The sequence below is a fragment of the Peromyscus eremicus genome, chromosome 18, assembly GCF_949786415.1.
Source record: "Peromyscus eremicus chromosome 18, PerEre_H2_v1, whole genome shotgun sequence".
Classification (NCBI taxonomy): domain Eukaryota; kingdom Metazoa; phylum Chordata; class Mammalia; order Rodentia; family Cricetidae; genus Peromyscus; species Peromyscus eremicus.
The window spans coordinates 18,188,952-18,216,204 of NC_081434.1; the positions used below are offsets into that span (position 1 = coordinate 18,188,952).

The 27,253-nt window shown below is 47.1% G+C and overlaps 1 protein-coding gene across 1 annotated transcript in view; it reads right to left on the bottom strand.

The window, feature by feature from the left end:
• Nucleotides 1–24,498, bottom strand: part of E2f7 (E2F transcription factor 7) — a 38,939-nt gene extending 14,441 nt beyond the window's left edge. Inside the window, exons 1-6 of the mRNA XM_059245180.1 lie at nucleotides 24,406–24,498; nucleotides 17,303–17,581; nucleotides 10,507–10,675; nucleotides 5,707–5,997; nucleotides 4,132–4,290; nucleotides 2,635–2,769 (exon numbers count right to left, since the gene is read on the bottom strand). Coding sequence (XP_059101163.1) covers nucleotides 2,635–2,769; nucleotides 4,132–4,290; nucleotides 5,707–5,997; nucleotides 10,507–10,675; nucleotides 17,303–17,581; nucleotides 24,406–24,498 — 1,126 coding nt within the window. The remainder of the gene's footprint in view (nucleotides 1–2,634; nucleotides 2,770–4,131; nucleotides 4,291–5,706; nucleotides 5,998–10,506; nucleotides 10,676–17,302; nucleotides 17,582–24,405) is intronic.
• Nucleotides 24,499–27,253: the final 2,755 nt, after the last annotated feature.

Below are 27,253 nucleotides of genomic sequence, written 5' to 3' on the forward strand. Positions count from 1 at the left end.
ATGCTGTGCATTTCAACCTGCACCGTCATAAGTCTACTGTGATCTCCATCTGTGCCCCACTACACGGCTGACCCCACCGCACTCCAGGGAGGTGGCTGTCTCCGCTATTCCTCCTTTTGATTCTTTAAGTAGAGACGTGTAAACACACGACACCCCGGACGGTGGAACTGAGACCAGAAGCCATATTCAGGAACGCGTCCGCCGGGGAGACTCAGTTTTTCTCCTTTCTGATGTTGCTGTTTTGCATGTATGCAAATGACTAAAAATGCGGCAGGTACTCATTTTAGAGTTATAAATAAATAATTTCTAGTGGGCACTCGGATTCACAAATATAGGATCCGTGAATAATGAAGGTCAATCTCACATAATTCACTTCTAGTTCTGGAATTACGCACACAGATCTAGGCTGGCAGACGCTGAGTGACAGTCACCTAGGGACGGATGAGCCAGCAGGGAGGAAATGAAGGACGGGACACTTAGGAAGAAGCTTTCCTCACTACAGGGATTATTCAACCCAGGTTACATATACGAAACTCATCAAGTTGCAACTGCGCTATTTATTGCATCCCAGTGATAGGCCAATAAAATTAAAAAGAAAACGCCCGCACATAATCAACCGCTGTGCCGGTGAGAAAGGAGAGGGAGACAGTTAAGAAGCTGAAATTCGAGACCCTTAAAGAGCCAAGAGCAAATCAAAGATGTTCTAAACACGGCCCCAGGATTGGTGACAATATCAGTAACGGACCTGGAGAATACTGAAGAAATAATATAGGCTGCTGACAGGTAGAGAACGTTGAATTTGCAATTCCTGACCTGACTCCAAGTCATCCTTCCTGCACCGGAACAGAGTTCTAGCAGCTGTGCACGAAGCTGAACTCCGTGGCTTCTCCACAGAAGCCCGTGTCTCTGCTGATGGATGTGTTCAATGGCCTCGCCACCCCTGTAACCTTTATGTTTAGAGGCTTCTAGTTACCTGTTACAGCCAGTCTGAATTTCTTGGCTCAACTTTAGAGGCCGTCCAAAAGTGTGTTCCCAGCTTGTTATTTTTTTAACCTCATTTTCTACCCTACGCTCTCCACTTCAACCAGGATGCCTAATCTCCCAGACATGGACTAGATTTATTCCTAAATGCGCTATTCTTCAAATATTCTGACACTGAATCCACCAGGCCTTAACTTGTATCATCTGAATTCCTACAGAGCCAGTACTACCCTGTCTAGAACTTGATTACTTTCTAACTTCCAAACCAGTGCTAATTTTATACCACTGACAGGTCATTAGCCAATGACAGGGAGTGACACAAAAGATGGATCTGCCCTTGGATGTGTAGGGCAAGGGTTATCATCCCATGATACCATTTTCCAAATTGCAGCTGCCCAGCGGAGACACCCCTTGGATGTGTAGGGCAAGGGTTATCATCCCATGAGTTTTACAAATTGCAGCTGCCCAGTGGAGACACTCTTTAAGTGACCAGGGAAAACATCATGGGGTTGGTACTTGAACCAGATATCGAAGCCCGAGACAACATATTCATATGTCACAGAAGGATGCCTGGGTCAGGTATATCGATTATGTAACACTGCTGCCATGCAATTCTATTATCAAGCGACCTTCTGGTTATCTTTGTGTAGGAAGACTCTGTCACAGTCATATAACAATGAACTAAATCTTAATGGTCTATATCTCAGAATGCATGCCTATCACTAAGCAAGGTATGACTGACTATTTTTAACGCTGACAAGGAGAAGCCTTCACAGGTGAAGAGAAGCCAAAGGTATAGAAGCAAAAAAAAAAAAAAAACCCAAAAACCTATGAAGTTTTTTATTTCATGAAGGCAGGGACTGCCCCCCATAGCTTAAATCTCTCCTGCCATAAAGTATAGTAAATGGCCTGCAGTCTACACTCAATAAACACTTGCTGGGTTGAAGTAGTTACATTTGATTTTAAGGGGTTTTTTATCTAGATCTTAGTATGTTACCAGGGAGGCAGAGAGTGGTATCTTTCATAATTTGTGCCACTATACCAACACCGAAAGGTAATTTAAAAATTATTTTAATGGCTGGTGCTCAGGCAGCTTGGCTGCATGTCCAGTCCCTTGCACAGAAGACTCAGTCTCTGACTGCATGTGTGTTAACCGTGAAATAAGCGCAAGGTGATACCTTCGATTATGGTTTAGCAAAATCACGGTATGTTTAACCTTTCATCTAAATGACATACAAGGGATTCGATATGTCCCCACGAGATTTAGAAGCCACCTCAAGTCACGCCAGCTTTGTGAGTACCTGATTGTAGTTTTTAAATGTTATGTGGGATTTCCCTGAAAAACAATGGTTTATTTTGCTGATGTGGAAACAACGCAAGTTCAGAAGCGCCACTTTAAATTTTTATGTCCTAAACTTTTCAGAAAAGAGTTCCAGAATAAAATACAAATTCACAAATAAGTCTACTCCCACAGTTATGTAAACCTACGGTCTTCTAGAATTTTCCTTCCTGATGTGCATGAGGCGACCAGCACCTCCGTTTTCTGGCTAGTGATCATTGTTCCAAGAGAAGGGGAAAGGGTCAATTTTGCTGGCTGGATGCATAATTAGAGCATTCTACAGCAGGGCCCCCGGCAAAACCGTCTCTCCTTACCGATGGCGCTGAAGTCCACGGGCCCGATCCACTTGAAGGCTGGTTTCCGGCCTCGCTCTTCCGTGACGTGGACTTTCTTTATCAGAGCCAAGCTGGTCAGCACATTGGCTATGTCGTAGAGTCGCCGTACCTTTGCTGAGGATATAAAACACAGCCGTGGTCATGCTGCGTGTCATGCCATTGCATTTTTAGTTTATAGGACAGGGTACATTCCTTGGCTACCACAGAAACCTCCAGAGGACAGGTGGTGTGAGGCTGATGGCCCTGTCTCGGTATCGCCGGAGATCTGCGTACCCGAAGCATCTGCAGACGCACAAGTATTAGGGGAAGGCAATGTGTCCTTCCCCTCCCACAACTTAGTCCTCTGCTGATGGGCAGCGAGCTCCACGATGGCAAAAATACCGGGGGAGACAGGCTGTGACTAAAGGCTTAGTGAATATAACCCTGGTATGTGGTATGTGGTATGACAGCTGGCCCTGCGAGTCTCGCAGCAAGGGGTGGTGGCACCTGCCTCACAGGCAGCTGGCCTGTGAAAATGACAGGGATCCCCTAGGGTGCCTGTGATGCCACACTCCTGAATCCATAGGACGCTGAAGATTCAAGGTCATGAGGTACAGTTTTGAAAAAGAGCAGCCGCTCACCGGGAACCCTGGACAAGGCAGAGAAGCCTTGTGACGGGTGTGGCGTGCATCGGAATGCACTTTGGACAAACTTTGGAAAAATGCATGTATGAAAGGGAGGGGAACTCAGATGGTGTGTTAAAAAACAGGACAAGATGGCCTGCCTGCTTTTTTATTCAAGGACTGAAGAAAGGGGTCAGATGTCCACTTGATGTCAGGGCCACTGCCGGGGATGGGACTTATCTTAACCATTTCACCCAGAGTGCGGCTATTACTCCAACAAAAAAAAAACAAAATGCAACTCGAGAATGATGAGCTCGTGGCTCCTTACAAGGGCACAGACCCTGCAGCTAAGCTCAGAGGAATAGGCAGGTCCAAGGGTGTGGCACCCAGAGACTCTCTCCCTTCCGAGCAGCCCTGCCCCTCCACCCCAGCCCCCAACCCTGGCCATTCCTCAGGTTCTTACCTGTAGAAAACTTCCATCTCCACCCTTCAGGGAAGTAGGCAGGGGCGGGGGGGATGGGGAGAGAAGGGGAGAGAAGACTCAGGCATTCTGTCTCAGATGGAGCGTCACCAAAGAGAAATGCAAACCGATCGCACCCTCCCGGGCCTGGGCTCTCAGGAAGCATTCTGCCGCCTCGCCCTGTCCACTGTGACAGGGGAAGAAAAGGCTTCTGACGTGGATTTGGTGGGGGTTCTATTAGCTGACTGACCGCTTATAGCAAGAAGGGCTTTTATGAGCACAAGGAATACATTTCTCCAAAACTACCACCATCAGTAAAAACCCTCTCTGGATGTATTTATTTCCGAGGCAGGAAGCGGCGTCAGCGAGCTTCCCCTTCTGTGCTGACGCATGGGTTTAGGTGAAAACTCTTACTTTTGAATTTACTGTGGTCTGGGGTGTCTTGGCTTTCTTCTATGAGGATTTTGGCAGCCACGTCCAGGGTAACAATCTTGGTTTTGGAGACGAGGAAGAGCATGACAAACTTCTGGCTCATAATTCTTAGAGATTTATCTTTCCGACTGTTGGCAGATGCTAAAAAGGGAAAGAAAATAAAAGTCATCAAAATGCGGATTTACCGCAAGAAAGACTTTGCTACCCATTTTCCAGAGGTACCTCACGCCACCAGCGTATGGGAGGATCATCCGGTCACAGGCAGAAGCCTATACAAAAGCAAGCCCGTAAAGAAATCGGAAGGATTTTCCTGCGTCTCATAAACGACTGTGATTTTTCAACTGCTCTTAACACTCCATACTTATATCACATAATAGAAGCCATATGGCAGTTTTCCTTAAGCGACTCTTTGAAAAGATTAATGCGGACAGATAAAAGGAGAGGGGTAGGGATCAGGAGTTGTTTTTGGTTCTCTTAAAAGCAAGAACTCCATTTAGGCGTTGTCCATGTGTATGGGTGTACATGCTCTTGTGGGGCGGGTATCTGCGCAGGCACGTGGAGCCCAGAGGTGGGCATGTCATGCTTCTTCAACTGCTTTTCCGTATCATTTGTTGAGACAGGGTCTCCCACAGAACGTGGAACTCAGCGATTCAGCTAGACTGACTAGCCAGTGAGCCCCGGGGATCCTGTTACCTCCGTCCCCCCAGTGCTGAAGTCATAGGCACACACCACCGTCCGTGCCTGACTTGACTTGGGTACTGGGTATCTGAACTCAGGTCCTCAGCTATCTATCTTCCCAGCCCAAGAAGCCTGTTTTTCTCTGTTATCACAATGTCTAGAGGGTACCCTAACAGAGCTGGTGCCTGCCTTTACACAAACAGGACACTGATTATCCCTGGGGTCCTGTGGATGGCAGGTAGAGAATCCTGATTGATGATCGTCTCCTCTGGTTCTACAAGTACTTCCTCAGGGGGCGGAGCTAAAAGGCTTGAAGCTGTGGATCTAGGGGACACCATCTACCCTTCCTTCAGCGTCCAATAGTGCAAGGCAGCACGTCAGTGATGCCTGTGTGTGACATCCTCACACGGCGGGGGGGGGTGGGGGGGGGACACACACGACGGACACGTGGGACTGATGGGTATCGATGTTTACAACAAGGAAGACATAAAATTAAAAATAAACAAACTTAAACGGCACCAAGGGGAAGCCAGGGTTGTTTATCTTTCTTAACAGACTCAGCTACTGGGGCCTGTTTTCACTCTAAGAAGAAATTGAATAAAACGCCTTGAGAAGATAAAGTGAAGTCTCAAAGGCAAACGGGACGTGTCCGTCAGTCTCTAGGGCTCACACGTTCTGACTGGAAGGACTACTGCCACAAGTAAGGAGAAGTGGGCAGCTGAGCTGGGAGCCCTCCCGCCCTCTGCCTCCCTTCCGTAGACAGAGTGAGAGTGCATCTCCCCCCAGGGCTCTCAAACTGGCACTTCCCACCTTAGTGATCAGTTTTTTAAGAGACCATCACTCCCTCCGTCACTCTTCGCAAGTTTATAACGGACTCACAGGAAGGGTAGTCGGGTTCGGAAAAATCGAGCAGGTGTTGATCTTGGGGATCCGGGGAGCCCTCTTTCCTGCGTTCTCCAAAGCGGTAATCCACCAGGTCCAGCTCCTTCTGCTGGAGGCAGGCCATCTGCTCTTCGTACTTCTGCTCCTCTCCCAGTCTCTGCAGTGTCCTCAGGGTTTTAGGCAGGCTGTGCCGACCATGCCAACCGTACTGATTCTTAGCCACCCGGCTGACCAGATGCAGCGACTCCAGCACGTTCACGATGTCGTAGATGCGTCTCCTTTCCACACCTGTGTGCCAAGGAGAAGGCAAAAGACGTCACGCGAACGAACACTTCTGATTTATCCACGCCTGACAGGCCCGGGCTGTTTCTGTGAATTATTTGAGGTCCAAGCTAATGCCCAGCAACTGTGGATAATCTCTAAGGCCATCCGAGGAAGACACGAACAGACCCCCTGATTTCTTCCTGGGATCCACCTTCAGACACATCTAGGGTAACGTCCCCTTGAGATGGCCAGACCTATGTGGCAAGAACAACACTCACGTTTTTCAGACCGTTAAGCAAACCACACGTGCATTATGGTGGTTTGCCGGTATGCCAACAGCATGCCCTATCAGACACAGTGGCTGGTGCTAGTGACCTGTTCCTAATTGGTGACCCTGCATTAGTTCTTTGTCTCATGGCTGTGACAAATATTTGACAAGGGCTACGTAAGGAATGGGGACAGTCCATCATGGTGAAGAAGTCACAGCGGCGGACAGTAGGCAGTGACCACACCTACGGTCAGGAAGTGGAAAGAGACGGAGCTGGCGTTGGGCCTGTCCTTCTCATTTTAGTCAGCTGGGGACCGTCGCCACATGAGACTGTGCCGCCACAATCTGGGTGGGTCTTCCCTGCTCAGTCAGATCTTTCTGGAGAGACACACCCTGGTAGGCTCACCCAGAGGTGTGTCCCTGTGAAGAGCCTAAATCCTGTCACCACATTTGACAGCCAAGATTAGCCATCACAGGACTATAGAACAGACTGTCACCTCATCACTGGACAGTACTGTCCTTTGGCGGGAGTTTGAATGACGTAACAGGTAGTTAATATAGACTAACTCTGAACAGTATGGTAAGGAAAACGGATGGTGGATCTTGTGTAGTGGGTAGCCATTCCAGCTTTGATCTGGAAGTTCCAACCCCCATTGAGGCTTCGGTAACTGTCATGCCTACAAGGCGGGGCAAAGAGAGGACCCTGAAGACCCTGAAGATCCAGATTCCCCGCACTCTCATTTCCCGGACCCTGGACGCTAGAAGTAGACCGAGGAGAGTTCTCCAGAGAACACCGCCGGACTGCGCTGTCTTTCCCAGACCCTGCGACCTACCTATCCCTTCATTTGTAAGTTACGCCAATAAATAAATCTCCCTTTTAACCATGTGGAGTGGCCTTAATAATTTCACCAATAATCTTGTCTCCCATTTTGAACTGGTAACTGCAGATTCAAGGGCTTGGGCTCCCTTCTTGTGTCCGCTGTTGGAACACAAGGCCTCTCTTTGCCATGGCTTGTAGGAATTCTCCTTGGAACAGGCTGGCCAACAGCAAGCACAGAGCGCAGAGGCCCACCATGGAATTCACACCCTTCGCTGCACTCCCCCAAGCAGGCTTTTTCTTCTAATTACTGAACATCCGTGTGCTGGTTGAGCGTGGAAGGCTCTAGAATCAGACTGCCTGGACACGAATCCTCACTCTCTCCCTTACAAGTGGTTCACGCTAGGAAGTTACTTAACCTCTTCATGGTACAGTACTTACCTTATAAAATAATTAAGTTTGAGCATAAAAGGGTCCTCAACAGCTGTTCATTTTGTCTAAATATGTGCATGATTTGGAGCTACCTAAAACCCCCACTAACAGTCACAGTAGAGGCAGATTTCCAACATCTCCGGCCCCTGACTCACTCCGTTGTGTAACAGGCCCTAGGCCTGCTGTTCCCTCTGCACTCATTTATGTATCCATACTAAAGCCTCCAGGCACTTTGCAGAAAACCCCAACCGGCTAAAGACGCTCCATTTGTCTCATTTTTCCAGAAACAGACACAGCGAAGAAGGTAGCATTGGGCTCTTCAGGCAATATTTCACGGTCCATCAGAACGTTTCCACTCACGACCCTGCCTGGCTTGTCCCCTACCCCAGGCTTGGCGCCAGCTGCTTGCTAGAAGGCCCTGGCAGAGGAGCCTCTGGTCTCGAGTCGTCTGGTTCTTTACTCCAGCCCGTTTCCACATATTAACACGCCCTGCACCATCTCATAAACCTTCCCATTAGAAATGCCATGTGAACGCAACTGAGACACCCCGGGGGCCGGCCATATGCCTGCCTGTTGTGTTATTTTAAGCTGTCGAGTCTCCACCTAGTGGCCAAGCGTCGCAAGGGAAAAGGATCGAAGATCCGGACTGCTCTGAAGGGAAGACAGAATGTGCAAATGAGCACTTGATAGGTTGTTCTGGTAAACACCAAATGTGGCAGCCCCTGGCTGGCTTAACCACTCATCATTTCAATCATGCCCAAGTTTCGCTGTTTAGGGGGCTGGGCTCCTAAAGTCCCATTCACAGGTCTCAACACCTATAGGCTCCTCTGGGACTTGCTGAGAGGGAAGGTTTTTCAGGGCATCCTGCCTTCTTTTGGTTTTGTATGGAAGTGGTGGTCTTATTAATTCTCCTCATGGTCCTAGTTGTCCATACAAGGACTTAATGATTACTATTTTTTTCTTAAGTCTCCTTCCCTAGGAACTGAGTGAGAACCAAACACAGCTCAGAATATAAGAATCAAATGCTGTGCCGGGCGGCGGTGGCGCACGCCTTTAATCCCAGCACTCAGGAGGTAGAGGCAGGCGGATCTCTGTGAGTTCGAGGCCAGCCTGGTCTACAGAGCGAGATCCAGAAAAGGCACCAATGCTACACAGAGATACCCTGTCTCAAAAAAAAAAAAAAAACCAAAGAGGGGGAAAAAAGAATCAAAGGCTGTTCTGTTTTCTATTTACGGAAGTTATTCCCAAGTCTTTAAATGCTTACTCATTAACACCAGAGTCAAATCTGCATCGCACAGACTCTTTGAAACAACATTTTGAAACTCTGCACGTCTTTGCGTAAATGGCGGTCTTTTAATTAGGGAGCAAGGGGTTCGGATTCAAGGCCAGGAGATGACCACCAAGAAAAACAACTTATAGAGAGAGACACTAACTTTCAACCTCACATGAGAAGAGACGGTAACACATTTCACTTAGCAGGTCTTTGTCGTCATGGGGCATTGGGAGGCTGCTGTGGGTGAAAATCTCTGGAGTTCGGCTCCAGGAAGCTATAACGTGGCGTGATTTGTGGGTCATCCCTTCCTTCATCCTCCCGGGGACTGTAAGTTCCCCCCAAACATCTCATCCTTGTATCCCGCTCTAACACCAGTGTGGAACCTCCACATGGAAGCTGAATACATGGCAGGGACGTGGGGGGCGGGGGGAAGACTTCATGGACCCCAATGAGGACACCGGGTGATCTGGAAGTTGACCCTCATTTTCTGCAGAACTGTTTTCCATGACCCCTGCCAGGACCGAGTTAAGCACATTAGTGGCATTAGCTCAACTCTGTGTTGTCTCTGCCGTTTATGTTACAGACAAGAAAGGTTAATAACTTCTCAAAGTTCTCACAAGCTGGGGAAGTTCAGAGCCGGGCCTGTATGACCCAAAGCCTAGCCCACTGCCTCAGTTTCCAACAGCCAGAATGTTTTCAACTATCAGTTCAAGTAACTCAGACTGACGGCCCACTATTCTGGCATGTTTCTCTGGGCTATGGAAGACAGACAGCTATGAAACACAAACTATTAACATTCATTTAGCTTATCCCTTCAAATACTCCCCCACATGGAACGTGTCCCTTTAAATAAGTGGATACATACCCCTTTATACCCCCAGATTAGTGTGATTTCTATTTAAAAGGACTGTCAACAACTGAATTATCCTGAAATACAGCCCCTGACCACTAGGGGTCTCTCATCCAAAGCAACTGTACGCGTATTTGCAGCTGTGCGGGTATCATACATTATACACGCTCCTGCCACGTGAACATATGCATTCTTCTTTGTTAGGAAGCTTAGCTGTGTGAGTTCTGTCCAGATGTGCATTTTCTGTTCTGACAGGGCTTGCTGCGAAGACGGCACTGGGCTTCAGGCATCATGTTCTTGCTCTCCATTTTTTTTTTTTTTTTTTTTTTTTGCTTTATACAGGAAAGAATACTAGTTCTAAACTCTTTGAAGCATTATTAAAAATAAGGAGCAAGATAGCTGCAATTTTCTTAATGAGACAGGGTCTCATTGTGTACCCTAGGCTGGCCCCAAATTTACAGTCCTCCTACTCACATGTCACAAGTAATGGGATTATAGGTATGTGCCACCAGACCCAGCTTAGATTTTTAGATTCCAAATCCTTTTGCAATTAAACACATTTTCTTTCGGTGTGGTATTATGTATGGTATTCATAGTTAAACCCATTTTACTTTGTACATGAACAACAAATTCTCTACCCTGAGCTATAGCCCCACCCAACAATTTTAAGATTGAAACCCCCGGAGTTCCCGTTTGGCTCTGTGGGTCTAGGCTTCCTTGAACTCTGTGCACAAGGAAGGGAGATTGGGTGGTGATGGAGGCCGCTCTGCCCGCTCCCCTGCCCTCGCCCTCTGTTAATAAAGGAGGTTTACCTGATGCCTCTGGCCCACCCAAGGTAACCCGCTTCCCACCGTCACAGACGACAGGTCTCCGGTTAATCGGACGGCACATACCGAGGCTGACGGCGACTTCATCCAGGGAGATGGTGGTTTTCTCAGTCGACAGGGGGTAACTTGGATAGCGAGCCAGAAACTTCTGGCACAGCAGTCCTAAGCTCTTCTGTTTTCTGCTTGGCCTTTGCTTTTCATAGTCGTCCACAGAACCATCACCAACGACATCGAGCTATAGAGGGCGGACAGAGGGAGCAGGGAGATGCCATGGTTACCACCTTAATTTTGGGTGTTATTAAGCTCTTGGCAAAGTGGTTCCAATCCACACCATTCAAGATGCCAGAGAAAACAACTTCTAGTCTGATTTTCTTAACGCTTTCCCTATTATCTTCTCCGGACTAAGCTGTTTTTTGCTCACAACACGAGGCTCATGGTTACAATTCATGGTTACAGTTGTAAAACAGGAACGTCTGTCCTGGGCAGGTCGCTCTACCCTTGCCTCTCATAGGTGGGTGGACCTGGCGGTAGCGGCAGGCACTTGCTGGAGATGTAGTAGCATCTCAGGCCTCATCCTGGACCCGCTGCATCAAAATCTGCTTTTCGAGATTCTAGGTGACTGTTACTGACGGAACATGAGCTACAGTGACCTGTGAAATTGTCACATATTTAAGATGGACCAAATCTTGGTGAAACTCCACAAGGGCCAATGAGTCAAATTCTTTTTTGTTCTGAGTATACTCAAGTAACGTTCTTGTCTCTACCCACATTTAAACAGTTCTCCACAGGAAAGCAAAGGCTTTTCAATAGACAGACCCAAAGGAGAAGGGTGGTAAGATTATCTCAATAGATCCAGAAAAAACTGTTGGTAAATTGCATATTGCACATTCATGAAAATATAAAAGCTAATGTCTGGCTAGCTGAGAAACCTTGGAAGTATTCCCTTAAGACCAGGAAAAAAAGAAGGATGCCCTTGTCATTGGCTCTCTTCTGTGTTATACAGGAAATCCCAGTCGTATGTTGGGACAAGAAAGAAGACATGGAAGCAAGGACTGAAAAGCACAAACAAAACCTTTTCGTTCTGAAAAGGATAGGATGGTTCACTCAAAAAAATCTACAAAAATAAGAGGAATTAGCAAGACAGCTGAATACAAGAAGTGATGTTTTAAACCCAAGCTGTATGCCTATACAGCAAGAGAAATAAGTGGAAAAGACAATATTTATAGTAGCAATGAGAATGATAAGGTTTTTAGGAGTGTGGGAGCCAGTTTTCAGTTTCCTCGTGGCTTTACCCAGCAGGTCCCCATAGAGGATGATTAGGACCACGGGCCTGAGTGCAGGTGTCTGAGATGGTCTGCACTTGGCTGTGTTGAGGGGGGAGGTCTTTTGCTCCACCCCTTGGCGTCTCTATAAATACCCTTGGGGCAGAGACAGTCAGGGCCTGTTGGAATAGGTTCCAGGCTCTTTTGAGGCTATCCTGTATTTTCTATCTGTTATCTCCACAATCTAAATCCTTCTATCTAATATTTCCTGCTGCTCACACTCAAGAAAACTCTGGGGAGCTGTGGGGTTGGTGGGTAAACCTACATAGGAGTAAATCTAGCGAATACTCAAGATCTTAGAGCAGAGGTTCTCAACCTGTGAGTTACAACCCTTTTGCGGGTTCAATATCAGATATCCCACATATTAGATATTATATTATGATTCGTAATAGTAGTAAAATGACAGTTATGAAATAACAAAATCATTTTACGGTTGGGGGTCACCACAACATGAGGCACTGTATTAAAGGGTCGCAGCATTAGGAAAGTTGAGAATGACTGTCTTAGAGAGCACTTACAATTGGTGACATGTGCCATTTTCATGGATAGGAGGCTCGGCACCATAGAGAGGTTAATACTTTTCCAATCAATACAGTCAAATGATTCCTATTGAAACCCAAATCTAGAGCCAGGCGGTGGTGGCGCACACCTTTAACCCTAGCACTCAGGAGGCAGCAGGCAGATCGCCTTGAGTTTGAGGCCAGCCTGGTCTACAGAGAGGCCCAGGCCAGCCGGGTCTACCTAGTGACACTTTGTCTGAAAAGCCAAAGCAAACAGCCTATCGGAAGCATCCACAGAAGGAAAAGTCAGGAACAGTTTACACAGCTTAAGAATCCAGTGAAGTTGGGCTTTGCCTGCTGGCAAAGCTTACTACAAGATGATGCTGGCCTCAAGCAGGCAAATGGGCAAAGGCTCTTCAAACAGAAGCACACATACACGGAACTTGGACATGACAGATACCACATTGCCAACTGGAGGAGAGAGAGCTCCTGAAAAATGTACAGACAACAAAACAGACAGACACCAACAGCTGTGTTCTTAACTCACATTACATTTGAAAAACAATCCCAAAAGGACTGAAGACTTTTTTTTTTTTTTTTTTTTGGTTTTTCGAGACAGGGTTTCTCTGTGTAGCTTTGTGCCTTTCCTGGAACTCGCTTTTGTATGTAGACCAGGCTGGCCTCGAACTCACAGAGATCCGCCTGCCTCTGCCTCCCGAGTGCTGGGATTAAAGGCGTGTGCCACCACCGCCCGGCTGGACTCAAGACTTATAGAAAGCAAATTATAATAAAGAAAGTGTAGGAGAATAAGATCCTAACCTTACACTAGAGAAAGATTGAAGAGATACAAAAAGATCATCCATACTTATTTACTTATTTTTTTATGTGTACATGTGCACTGACCACAGAGGCCAGGAAAGTGCACTGGAACCTTCTGGAACTAGAGTTCCAGAGGGTTGTGAGCCACCATGTGGATGCTGGGAACTCAACTCATATCATCGGCAAGAGCAAGTGTCCTTAAGCACTGAACCATCTCTCCAGTCCCCAAAAGATTGCCCTTAAAGGAGAGATTTTAGGGATCAGAGAGATGGGTTCAGTGGTTAAGAGCACTGGCTAATTTTGCAGAGGACCCAGATTTGGTTCCCAGCATCCATGGGGCAGCTCAGAACCATTTTAACTTCACTTCCAGGGGATGCGCGGCCCCCTTCTGGTCTCCATGGGCATCTGCACGCACGTGGTGCATGAACAGAGAAGCAGGCACACACATAAGTGAATTAAAAAAAATAAAAATTAGAATGAAAAAAATCTTAAAAAAAGAAGAAAGGATTTATTTATCCACAGAACCGTCTTAAGCTTAAGAGCTTTGTGAGCTGAGAACCAACAGAAAGGGAAAAAACAAATACCAACTGAACTAAGATATATGTAATATAAGTAGCACAAGTACTTGATGACAGTTTAGTGTCAGGAATATACAACCATCTCCTAGAAATCACTATGAGAGAGAAAGACAACCCACCACAAACCGACACACACAAACAGGCATCGAAGAGAAGAGGAAAACCCGTGGCCGTCTTACTCTTAGGAGCCACAGGAAGACACAAACCACCCAGTAACTTGACAGAGGGACAAGTGACAGTTTCAGACACATGGGTCATCAGGGTTTCACATGCCTAGTGGAGACAGGCAGATGCTTGGGAAGCAAGGTGGCACCGACCAACCTGTGACTGTGTGCACAGCCAAGGACAGCAGCTCCGCTAACGGTGAATACAGTCATTCTCAAACTTTGCACCCACAAGATCACTTTATGTTCCTAAAATTACGGAGGACCCCAGAGAGCTTTCTGAGTTTTTTTTTTTGGTTTTCTGTTTGAGACAGATTTTTTTTTTTTTTCTCTGTAACCCTGGCTTTCCTGGAACTTGCTCTGTAGACCAGGCCGGCCTTGAACTCACAGAGATTTGCCTGCCTCTGCCTCCCAAGTGCTGGGATTCAAGGCTGTGGCTGGTGTGAGTTTTTATCTAGTTGTCTATTGTCTATATTTAATACAGTAGAAAATAAACTGAGACAGCTACACTGTTGAGAGGTCAGGGCTTACAGATTGTTTTAAATCTCTTTAGCGTCGGAGTCACAGAAAACTGGATTCTATGCTCATTTTTGTATTAATGTGTTACAATGTCCACATCTTTTAATCATTCAAGTTTCAGTGTAGAAGAGAATGGGAGTTTAACAGGCAGACATCTTAGTATTATCCAGGGGATCTGATGCCTCTTCTGGCCCCTGTGGGTACTGCATGAATGTGATACACATACAGACAAGCAGATACACATTTAAAAAAAAAACCCTCTGAAAAGATCCGTTAGGAACAAAGAGGTTGCCAGACAGTATTTTGAGAACCCTGGCTGTAGGAAATGCTAGTTATGCATACTAGGAGATATGAACAAGCTGTATATTTGTATTGGGCCCAAACTGCAAACCTCCTCAGTGGCCACAGCCAGGAGAGATGAGTTAGTCACGGTATTCACTGCATTTGTAACGAAAGCAAAGCTTTAACTGTGAAAAAACATGACTGATTCTTGAGAATGTGCTGGTTGAGACAGCAAACCCAGCCGGGCGTAGTAACACACAACTTTAATCCCAGCACTTGGGAGGCAGAGGCAGGCAGATCTCTGTGAGTTGGAAGCTAGCCTGGTCTACAGAGTGAGCTCCAGGACAACCAGAGCTACATAGAGAGACCCCCCGTCTTTAAAAACAACAAACAAACAAAAAACAAAGAAGAGAAAACAAACCCAAGATGAGCAAATACTATAATAGCTTCAACTTTACAAAGCTTGAAACCCCAACAGAACAGCCCAAGCAACAATCTATAAGAGCACATACATAATCATATATAATAGAGTGACTTAAAGACAGCAAGAGGATGGTAAATTCAGCATCATTATTGGACATAAATTAATACTTCTCTGTGCTTGGAGAAGGGAGGAAGCCTCCTGGGTCTTAAAGGTATCATATACTAAAGGTATGTTATGTGATAAGACAGTCTATCAATGATACTAAAAAGCCTGCATTTATGGCCATTCAAATTTTAGGCACTTAAGGTCATGACCTTTATAGTAAAGGACCAGTTAAAATCTTATGAAGTCTAGTTAGGAAACCAGAAATGGAACTGTTTTAGGGATATCTAAAATAAGTAGTCCTACCAGAGGAAGGTATCAATACTTTGTTACAGATTATTAACTGTAACAAATGAGTGACTTTCACTTTCTGTATTTTAATCAATAGGAAAACAAGGAACAACAAATATTTGGGTATGCCTGAAACAGACCAAGAGCAGATCCCAGGGAAACCAGATCAGGGAGCACCCTGACTCTCACTTTCTGGACCCGGAAGCTAATGCACTTAGCCACACTCACTTGTGATCTGAGTTCATGGTCGCTGAAGCCGGGCCTCCTGTGGTTTCCAAACCAAATAAAATATGGAAAGGAGGCCAAGGAAAAGACCAGACATATAAGAGGGGTGATAAAGACTTTCTGGCATTAAGCGCAAAGGAATTGCTCTCTAAACTGCAGGATTTGCATTTAGCTACACAGAAGGATCTCTACCACGATAGTGTCATGTGTGGTGGGTGGTGTCATGTGTCATGTGTGGTGGGTGGTGTCATGTGTGGTGGGTGGTGGCATGTGTGGTAGACAGTGGCATGTGTGGTGGGTGGTGGCATGTGTGGTAGACAGTGGCATGTGTGGTGGGTGGTGGCACGTGTTGTAGGTAATATATCGTGTGATATATTAAACTCATTTTGCTCTGTTAGCTTCAAGTTGTAAGTTGTGACATCTTCTCTCTCTTTTTTTTCCCCCCAATTTCTATATTTTGGCAAATTTTACAGCTTAAAAAAAATACTCCAAAAAGGGGAAAAAAATAGTTAAGAAGACTCTAATCTGGAAGTCATTTTTCTTGGGAGGTCTCAGAAAAAGGTTGGTGGGAGGGAAAACGACTGACTGTTAAGTCTTTTAAAAACAGTATGAATGTGCTGTTTATTGAGCAGCTCCACATCTTCGTGCGGCATGCAATTTAAAGACGGCCTAAGAGCCTTCCACGTTGATTGAGAACTAGGCATGTGGCTTGGTGGCAGAGGGCTTGCCTACTGTGTATAAAGCCCTGGGTTGAATCACTAGCAGCTGCAGTGGTTTGAATTAAGAACGGCCCCACAGCCTCATATACTTGAATGCTTAGTCATCAGGGAGTGGCACTGTTGGAAAAGGATTGGGAGGTGTGGCCTTGTTGGAGGACGTGTGTCTCTGCGGGTAGGTTCTGAGGCTTCAGAAGCCCACGCCAGGTTCAGTGTCTCCCTTTTGGCCAGCAAATCAGCAGGCCAGTAGCTCTCAGTTACTCCTTCAGAGTCAGAGTACACTGCCCTGTTCTCCACCATGATGATAATGGACTGAATCTCTGAAACTGTGAGCGAGCCCCCAGTTACATACTTTCTTCTTTAAGAGTCGCCTTGGTCATGATATCTCTTCACAGCAACAGAACAGTGGCTACAACAGCAGAAATACATATGCACACGCACACATACACCCGTGTACACACACACACACACACACACACACACACACACACACACACACACCTCCCCCAACAAAATAAAAAAGAATTCTCCCAACAAAAAAACCCAAGCAGATAAAATTAAAGAAATACATTAAATTGGCCTAACTTGAATAAAGTCACAAACTATCAAACAGAATAATAAAACTTTCCCAGTCAAAATTATTGAAATTAAAAATCCACAGCGGTGCTTAAAAAAAAAAAAACCAATCCAAGTTTCTTTATTGAATCAAATTACTAAAACATTATTTTTAAAATGAGGTCTGGTTAAGGGAGGAAAGAAATTAATTATGAAAAATAAGAATCTGAGTGAAAATTCAGTTGTTAACAAAATGATGCCATGTTTAATTAGCACTGGGTTTGACTGGACAGGCATCCTATTTCTTTTTAATAATCTTGGACATCTTTGAAGTCTCACGAAGTCCTACGAGCATGGCTAGTTACCTGCAGGGAGTTCACAAACGCATCCTCTTTATTCTCAATGGGTCTGAATAGCCCCTTTTTCTTCTCCCGGTCTCTAATGTCTGGGCTGGCAGCGCTGATGAGCATCTTGAGGTTGGCCGTGGGCGTCCATGGTTCCACCTGCTGTTGCCTGTCGACCGGCTTTACTGGAGTAATGGGACTTCTTTCTGGGGTAAAGATTCTCTGCTTGGACAGATCAATCGGTTCGTTTTTCATCGGAGTCTTTGGGGTCATCCTTGATCGATCAACAAATATATTTTCCTATTTAAAGAAAAGAGAACGGTGAGCGAGGTTAGGAAAGGGCAGGCGTCAGCTACGAGTAGAGTTCGTTCCACCCGGACTTAGAAATCCAAACATTCGTTCAAGGTCGGAAAGAATCCGGACTGGATAAACGAAAACTAGAGAGCTCCATGAGCCCTGAACAGCGCCTCCAAGGAGACACTCCATTATATCTGCTGCTCCTTTTACACAAATTTTTCATGAAGTGTCGGTATGAGACGTCACACATGTATCTGTCACCAACAGACGCTCATAATAGTTGGAAACGAAGAAGGCCAGTTGAGACTTTTTTGCTCCTTGGGGCCATGTTTTTCAAAGCCCTACTTACAAGTTCGCATTTGCCAGTCAAGAACACCTACCCCTTTGTAGTTCAGTGTTCAGAAGCCACCAGTAACAGGACAAGTTAAAGGGACAGAAGCCAGCAAAATACCAGCTAACCTGAGACCAGTCTGATGTTCTCCAACCATTCATAGCGAAGGACTAGCTTTTTGCTTGTTTTGTATTTCCTGAGTCCTGCACATTGCTAAGCCACCTTTACCTCATAGGACTAGTATCGAATTTCCACCACACATGACTTTTTTTTTTTAATGGTTTTTTGAGACAGGTTTCCCTGTGTAGCTTTGGGGCCTGTCCTGGAACTCACTCTGTAGACCAGGCTGGCTTCGAACTCACAGAGATCCGCATGGCTCTGCCTCCCGAGTGCTGGGATTAAAGGTGTGGGCCGCTGCCGCCTGGCATTCCACCACACATGATTTACCATTTGAGTTCGTTACTTAAATCAGCCTACCACCTCTGCCACAAGTGAGACCTCCAGCAGGTCAGCAGCTTAGACGCCCCAAAGGAGGGATCAAATTGCTGGAAAGGTTTTTAAGGGTCAAGGTTTTGCTTTTCAACTTTGGCAGTCTTGAAATAGTTTGTGAAGCGGCACCAGCTCCCACATCATATACTTCATGTATCCTGCCTTAGACAATTATTAGAAAGAGTTCAAGTTTTCTACCATTGAAAACCAGAAAGATCTCTCTCTTCCTCTGGTGGAATTCTCTTCCTGTCAACAAAGACTCACAGGATGACAAAGGAGGAAGGTTCGACACCTCACACTTTTCCTGCACATGTATTTATCCCCCTACAGCTACTGTAAGCTCCAGTCCTGGCTGATCAGTGGTTAAAACAGTCCTGTTCTGTAAGGAGGTAGATGGCCGGGAGAAACAACCAATGCTTGTCCACTGGGTCAGCAGACGCCGCCAGCTAGCTACGGTGACACTCCGTTGTTCTGTAACGTGAAGGGAAGGAGTGGTGGAGGTGATGAGGTCTCATACCTCAGCGGCAGGAGGAAACGATCCTGGGAGAGAGTTGCTCAGGTCTGGTAACAAGCCCCTGCTGGGGAGCCATTCCTATGCTGTCTACAGGTGAAGCCTCCAGGGAAAGGATTGCTTAACACACGTCACACCCTGTTTCCTGGACTCGTGTCAATCCCTAAGCTAATTCTTGGGCAGTACTAACGTTGTCTGTTCCGGTTTATATAACCTCAGGTATAGAGGTGAAGTCAGTGGCCTGATGTCACACACAGCGGCCCCTGTGGAAACCAGAGCACGTCAAAGGCAGCAGCTGACAGCATCGTTCTGGGCGCAAAGTCGAAGGAAACTACCTTTTCCTAAGTTCCGGAAAAGGGACCCAGTAGAACCTGGAGAGGCAGCAGGAGGGAGTGGTTGGTTGCACATGCAGGATCTCAGGCCAGTGGGCAAGTTCCTCCTTCTCCCCTTACTGTATTCCCGTTTACTCAACTGAAAAAACGAAGCTCATGAAAATCCCAACCTCAAGGGTTCAGACTAGTTCACGAGAGCATGGTGAACACCCAATATAACTTAGCTTTACCTTTTCCCCTTTCCCATTCTCTCCCATTTGCCCTGGCTCTTAGCGCTAATGTAGCTCTTACGCTGCACTGTATTAGATTACAGTGTCTTCAGCTTCCTGGATGGATGGATGTCTTGTCTCTACAATGAGCCTGCACTTGTGGAGGCGAGTTCCACGTGTCATAGTCACTTAATGCCTTGCCCAGGTGTAGACTGAACACAATGTCTTGCCAAAAGGTACCCTCAAGGCACAAGGTGTGTCCCAGTCTTATGAGTAGACAGATTGACTCTCTCCCCCTTCTGTTTCCAAGGTACATGTCCACACAGGAACGAGTCCCTTAAGTTTCTCTGTAGTGAGGGAGCAATTCAGAATGAATCATGAAAAATGTACGGTTTATTTGAGAGAGTGAGGGTGAAGTTAGGTAATGTGGTTGGGTTAGGACTATAGTCCACCAGTGCTGGATAGTTTCATGTCAACTTGACACACAAACTAGTCATCTGAAAGGAGAGAACCTCAACTGAGAAAATGCCCACACAAGATCTAGCTGTAAGACCTTTTCTTAATGATTGACATGAGAGGGCCCAGCCTATTGTGGGTTGTTTCATCCCTGGGCTGATGGTCCTGGGTTCTATAACAAGGCAGGCTGAACAAGCCACGAGGAAATAAGCCAGTAAGCAGCACCCTTCCATGGCCTCTGCATCAGCTTCTGCCTCCAGGATCCTGCTCTGTTTGAGTTCCTGTCCTGACTTCCTTCAATAATTATCAGCGGTGGTAAAGTGTAAACCAAATAGACCCTTTCCTCCCTGACTTGCTTCTTGGTTATGGTTTTGTCGCAGCAATAGAAACCCTAACTAAGACAACACCTCTACGTCAAAATTTAAAAATGGCGCACAAATTGTGCTGTGAGGTCCCAGGTAGGCAAGAAAATCAGCTATGATCTATTTACACACGGTGCCACCTGTCTGTACTGCCTTCCAGAGACTGTGTGAGGCAGAGCAAAAGGGATTGGAATAGGTACAGACCCGGTTATTCATTCTGCTTGGTTCCATGTTTCCATACATATACAAAACACAGGGTTCAGACTAATCGCTGAGACTTTCTAGCAATGTGCCTGTTTGTATGGCAGACACTCGATGCACCCAGGTCTCTTCAGGAATGAATGAATGAGTCATTCTCCCAGCTGTTGGAAGCCATGCCAACAGTACACGCCCTTGGCTGGATTGCTTTGGCTCAAGAGGGACCATGAACCCTGAAACCACACCCCTTCCTGGAAGGCCAACATTGAACTCAGTGACTGGTGAAAGTCCTACCAGCATGCAAAGATCTGGTCTCTTCACCGCTCAGGACTGCTCAACGGGGTCACCTTGAATTCCTTCCTGTGTAATCTCAGAATTCCATCGAGACTCAACGGCAGCTCAGTTTCTTCCTCTGTCCAGTTCGGCTCCTTTCCACTCTCATCCTTCCTCTGCTACAATCCTAGGCACCCACAAGTCTCCTGCACACCACACTCACGTGAGATCCGCTTGCAAGGAAATCGGACCCACAACATCTCGGACGCCACTTCGGTCAGAGAATCCAGAGAAACGCCACGTCATAAAATGGTCTCACAGCCCTCAGATATAAAGGAGGGAACGAACCTGGGTTTATCTGCCACTGCGCCGCTCTGAGTATCAGCTCAGACAATAAAGCAAAACCCTGCCATCTGGGAAATGTTTTGCAAATGTTCACCATTATAATTAATAAGGACCAGTACTATGGCCATGGGGGCAGCATGTTATATATTGCCATAGAAAAGGCTTGGAAGCTAAAAGACCTTGGTTCTCAACTTGCTTATGTCTCTATATAGCTTTGATTATGCAATCTTAAGTCACATATATGACCACCAGCTTTGTAAGACCCTTATGGTGTCTGACTTATGTCTTCTCCACCCCCCTCTTCATACACAGCTCACACATTGTCCCATTGGCTTTCTTCAAACCTGCCCTCCATTACACCCAAGGCCTTCCTCTGAACATCGTCTTCTCTCTATCACCATATACAGAGCTCCGTCTGTTAAAACCCATCTGTTGTTAAAGGCTCACTGCAAAGACTCCATGTTAGGAAGTGTCCCCTGGCTCCTGGCCGTTAACTCTCCTTTCTGCCAGAACACACTTTCTAGAAAGAGCAAGCCACATTGAGACCTTCCTCTGGTCACCTTCCAGGAGGTTCCCCAACCATTAGTCTGTCCCAATCCATGATGTTCCCTCAGGTCACCTCTTGGCTGCCCATCTTGCTTCCCCCACCAAGGCGGTAAGGTTGGCAGTGATTCTTGGCGCTATAAAATCTGGACATGAGCTTCTGAGACACTATTATGTCTTAGTTGTCTTTACTTCTGACTGCACCTTCTCAGTCTCCTTCATTGGGTTCCCATTTCTACTCTTACAAACCACGAGAGTCCATATCCAGACCTCTAGCTCTTTTCACTCTCTGGACTGATTCACCCAATCTCATATTCACGGCTTCAAAGTCAAACTATATGCTCACGATTCCAAGCTTGGTTCCAAGGCCATCCATCACCTTCCAAGAATTCTAAAACCAGCCAATCAGCTGCCTCCTACTAACTGTTTGCATATCACAAGGGCACAAGCATATGCCAAGCTGAACCCACTGGCTTCCTGAGCGACCTCCCGAAGAACACACGTGGAAACTCACTCAGGGTGGTATGAGCCTGTTATTCTAGCCTCACAATTCTCCTGCCTCAGCCTCTAGAGTGCTGAATTACAGGCATGCACCGTCAGGTCCAGCATACTTCCCTACTGGCTTCCCCTCCTCTCACATTCCAGGGCATTAGCGTGCATTCCCTCCAAGCCCAATTTCATCAAGTGTTCTTACACAGCTCCATCCGAAGCCCTCATCTCTCTGCCCCAAACTGTCCATTTCCTACTTTTGACATCAATCAGGATCGGTCAGTCTGTTTATTACACCATAACCAAGAACAGTAAGGTTGGGTGGTAATGTTAAAACGTTCTTTCTTTTTTTTTTCAAAACAAGTTTCTCTGCGGGTGCTCAGGAGATGCGTGCATCATACAGTACATGTAGCTCCGGACCAATGTGCATCAAGAAAGACGTCCTCTAAAGGACGGGATCCAGTGATTCCCCTCCAGAGGCATAAATCTTGTTGCTTTTGTCTGAAATGTTCCTTTCACTGACTCTTTTTGTGGAGGTTGACTTTCCTTACCCAGTAAGGCTTAACCCAAATCCTACCTCCCCCTGAAGCTTTCCAATGTCTATCATGTATTTTTTCTTCCTCTTTTCTGAGAGTATAATATAGTTGGCTACTTTTCCATCTGGGTCTCTGAAAGCCTCTCAGGTAACCAAAGGGCAAGTTATGATTGGACTGTCATTTTGATTCAGTACAACATGAAGAATGTATACAGCAAGGCACTTTACAAAAACCCAATGGGTGAGGTGTTATGCACAGGCTCCACTTTACAGAGGTAACCAATGGACTAAGAAAGGTTAGGTGATATTAACCTCCCCATCTCTAGCCTTTGGAACACAAATAGTTGCTGAAAAACCTTAAAAATATGTTTATTTGGGGTCATGTAGCTAGTTAATGTCAGAGCAGGAAATCGAACTTGGGTCTCTGTGATTATAAACCCCATGTTCCCACCATCCTTAGGAAACCTCTTTACCCTGGGTTTACCATGGGGAGAGGACAAAGGGCTGGCCCCCCAATGTCCCCACAAAACTACTCTGTTCTCATCTCTTGCCTCCTCTCTGAGCCAAAGCCCTGCTTATTCATTCTAGCTCACATATTTTAACTTTAACCACTGTCCCAATCTATTGAGTCATTTGGGTTTCTCTGCACCCCCCTGAGAAACCTCATCAACACTGACTAAGGTAAACTAAGGGAGGGAGGGAGAGAATGATCAACCCTTGGGGGAAGATAACTGGTAAATCATTGACCAGAAAGAGAAATGGAGTACTGACTTGGCAGACTTTATACATTACACACACACACACACACACACACACACACACACACACACACACACTTTCTAGGCAGAACCATCCAAATTTCAAAGGAAAACAGAAAACTCCCCAAACCAAAATTTTAAATATATTCATAAGGTCATATTCTTAGGCAATTTTAAAACAATGTTTTGGTATGGATTTCCCCCTCTAACAAAAAAATATTATATAAAGGCATGTTCTTTGCCACCAATCAGGTTCACTGTTGACACTAACCGGAAGCTAACACCTGGAATCCAGAGAGGTTCAATGCCCAAGGAAGTTGCTACTATAGATTTATATTTGAGGTTTCTAAAACTGGCTTGTTGGGGCTATTTGCTTTTGCTTACACAGCGCTCAGATTGCACGGCTGTATCTTTTCAACAGGACATCCACTGATTTGCAAACCTGTGCTGATGCAGGCCAAGGTGACGGTGTAGACATTGTTACGGCCAGTTTAGTTGGGAATGTGTTGAAAACACACAGAAGAACATAAAGGAAGAGTGGGGCTCAGCATACAAGAAGCAGAAGGGCTGTAAACTATTCAGAGTAGCCGGTGAGGGTCAGTCACATTGGCCTTGTATGTTAGGCAGAGGCTGTACTCTTGGGAGAACCTCTGTATTGGATTCAACAGGACGAAGTCGGCATTTCTCAGCGTTTTAACATTAAATCTGGTATTTGTAACTACAAAAGTCTTTTCCAGGGAACTAATATTTCTAATTTCTGCGAAGCATTAGCTAAACTACCTTTGACAACAGTAAGCATTACAAACGAATGGCTTCATCTGGTGTGTCTTTGACTTTGGGAGCTGGTTCGAACGCTAATGCTAGGAGTAGAACTGAGACAATGGTTCTTTGAAACCTCCTTCTATAATGGTTGCCAAAACTTTGCTGTATATAACATGAAAGCTAAGCATCACCATCTAAAATACGTTAGGGATTTAGGTATGCATATGTGCTTACCTTTTGTGCATTTTCTGCATCTTCAACGGCAAAATCTAGTCTGGCCTGTCTGGGGCTGATCAAGTCTTTTAGTGTTAAACAATTCACCTCCATCTGGAACACACAATTACATCAGAAAACGATTTTACATTGATTCCCCCCTCCAACAACAAAAATGCCATTTGCGAACATCAACTTCCCCTTCCCTAGAGCATTCCTGGGAACTTCCAGGAACGCAGACATCCTCCGATCCTCATTAAAACTCACATGAACAAACACTTAAAATACACTTAGGAATCACTGAAAATCTGGGAAGAAGAAAAACTGATCAAACCACTAACTCCTTACAAAAACCAACAGGCAAGGATTGTTACCGAGCAAGGAGGGTGTTAGGCAAATGTCAGAAAGTTACAGGGTCTCCCAGGTCAGTTAATTTTGGCGCAAAGTGGGAGGAATTCAGCTTTGAGTGGGTTTGAACTAGGGGGTAGACTGAAACCCGATCTCCAAGACCAACCCGTCTGGGATGCACACTCAGCCTCTCCCCCAGACATCTAAAGCACACCCCCGGAGTTGAAATCTTCCCATGGAACCCCTCCCCGGCTCCAATCTTGGGGAGGGACCGGTCTCTTTCCCCCAGGGCTGTAGCCAGCATAACCGCCAGGGCACTCGGACCCGGGGACGGTGGGATGGTAGCCGTGGCGGGTAACCCTTCTCCCCATTCCCGCCTCCCTCATCCGCGGGGCGCTGCACGCTTCCTTACCGCCGCCGTGCGCTGGAGGCTCTCCGTCTCCGGGGACACCCGCAGCCGCACAGACGCGCGGGCAGGGCGTGTAGATCTCAGCGGCGGGCTGGCGACATGGGGCAGGCTCGCAGATCCCCGGGGCTCCAGCCAGCGGCGTCCGTCCGTCCGTCCGTCCGTCCGCAGAGCGACAAGCGTCTCCTCCCCGCCTTAGCGAAGCTCTCTAGCCGGGGGATCGCGGTCTCCCCGCTAAAACACCTCCTCTGGCGCCTTGAGACTGAATTTGAGCACTGACCAATGAGCGGCGCCCGGAGGGGCGGCGCCGACCAATGGCGCGGAGGCACCGGCCCGGAGCCCCGCCCCTCGCTGTCTTGGCGCTCGGCGCCGCGCCTTTCCACCCTCCCCCGCCGCCCGCTTCGGGCCCGCCCGCCCGCCGCCGCCGGATTGTTGTCGCCTCGGCCCCCTCCCCCTTCCGGGTACCTGGAGGCGGTGACGCGGGAGCGATTCCCGCGGGGACGCGGGCGCGGACGCGGGAATCCGGGGCGGGGCGGGGCGGGGCGGGCCGGCGCGGGCCAGGCGCGCTCTCCGCGGGGCGTCCTTTTGTTGTGGGACCCCGACCCGATCGATGGATGCCCGGTCGGTCCCCGCGTTAGCAGATGGAGCCGGGGGGTGGGGTGGGGGGTGTGGGCATGTGGGATGTGGCGGGGGTGTATGGTGGGGGAAACGATCCGCACCCGCTTGGCTGCTGGGGCCGCCGCCCTGCCCCCGGCAACCTGCGGCAGAGGAGTTGCCCGGACCTGCCAGGGCGGCTCCCCCACCTAGCACCCCGGGGGCCCGGTGGGTGACACGTGAACCCTGGTTAACCACCTGGGCTGAGAGCAGATGGTACGCCCGTTAGCCCTGGGAACAACCCTGGAAGCCAACCAACCCCCCCCCCCCCCCAAAAGGCGTTTGGAAAAGATTTCGTGGTGTTTCTTTCTCAGAGCATTTAACATACACACCGTCGAGGAAGTGTTATTAGTTTCTTGTATTTGGGGAGGGGAAAAACAGTCAAGGATAGCTTTGGAAGACTGCTGATCTGTATGAGATGTTTCACTTCTCTGGTTTCTTATTTAAAATACGAACGTAAGGAAAGATGGCTGTTTCAGGACCCCCCTTGAGAAACTCCTCTTTAGAACTGTTTTGGGTTTGCAGAGAAATGGATAAGATACTTTAAAGAGTTCACACATCTAGTATCCAGTTTCGACCACTTACGTAAATACAGGGCGTTTCTTAAAGTCACCATTTCTTCAGGTTTTCATTTTACCTAATGCTTGTTTTCCTGTTCGAGGACATCGTTTTTTGCTCCTGTCTCCTAAGCTCTTGGTTGACAGTTTCTTATTATGATCCCGGTGCTTTCTACCAGTCCTGGTATTTCGTAGGGCACCCTCAACCGAGATTTAGAATGGCCCTCTTTAACACAAGCCTACCAGCTTCTCCCCTGCCTCGTAACTTTACTGCAAAACTATCAATTCTCATTGTCCCTCCTTAGCCTTTGTTCTCAGGTATGTACAGTGAGCCATCAGCAGAGTTCAAAATGTTCGGTCAAGTCCTTCACTTTTTGCTCCAGGCTGCTGGGGAAACACAGCCTAAAAATGGCCACCAGGCCGTGCCTTCGAAAAGACCAGAAAGCTTGTAAAACAATCAGCACAAACAAATAAACAACAGCAGCAAAAGTATTTCTACGGCAAATAACAATTTGAGGACTCGAGGGATGGCTCAGCCAGTAAAGTGCTTGTCATGCAAAAAAGCGGTCTGAGTTTGCTCTCAGTGGGCATATCACAAAGCCTGTTTGCAATCCCAGCATCAGGCAGACAGGGACTGATCCCCGGGGCTTGCGGGCTGGCCTGTCTAGTCTCCTCAGTGAGCTTCAGATAAAGGAAAGACCCTGTGTCCAAAACAAGGTGGGGGGTTGGGGAAAGGGCTTAATCCGTAAAGTGCTGCCTCAGCAAGCCCGAGGACCCCAGTCCGGATTCCCATCACCTATTTAAAAAGCTGGGGGTGGGGAGTTCTGTAACCTAGGCTGCGGAGACCAGCTGATTCCAAGACGCTCATTGGCCAGTCAAGCTCTCCTAGTTGATGAGTGACAGT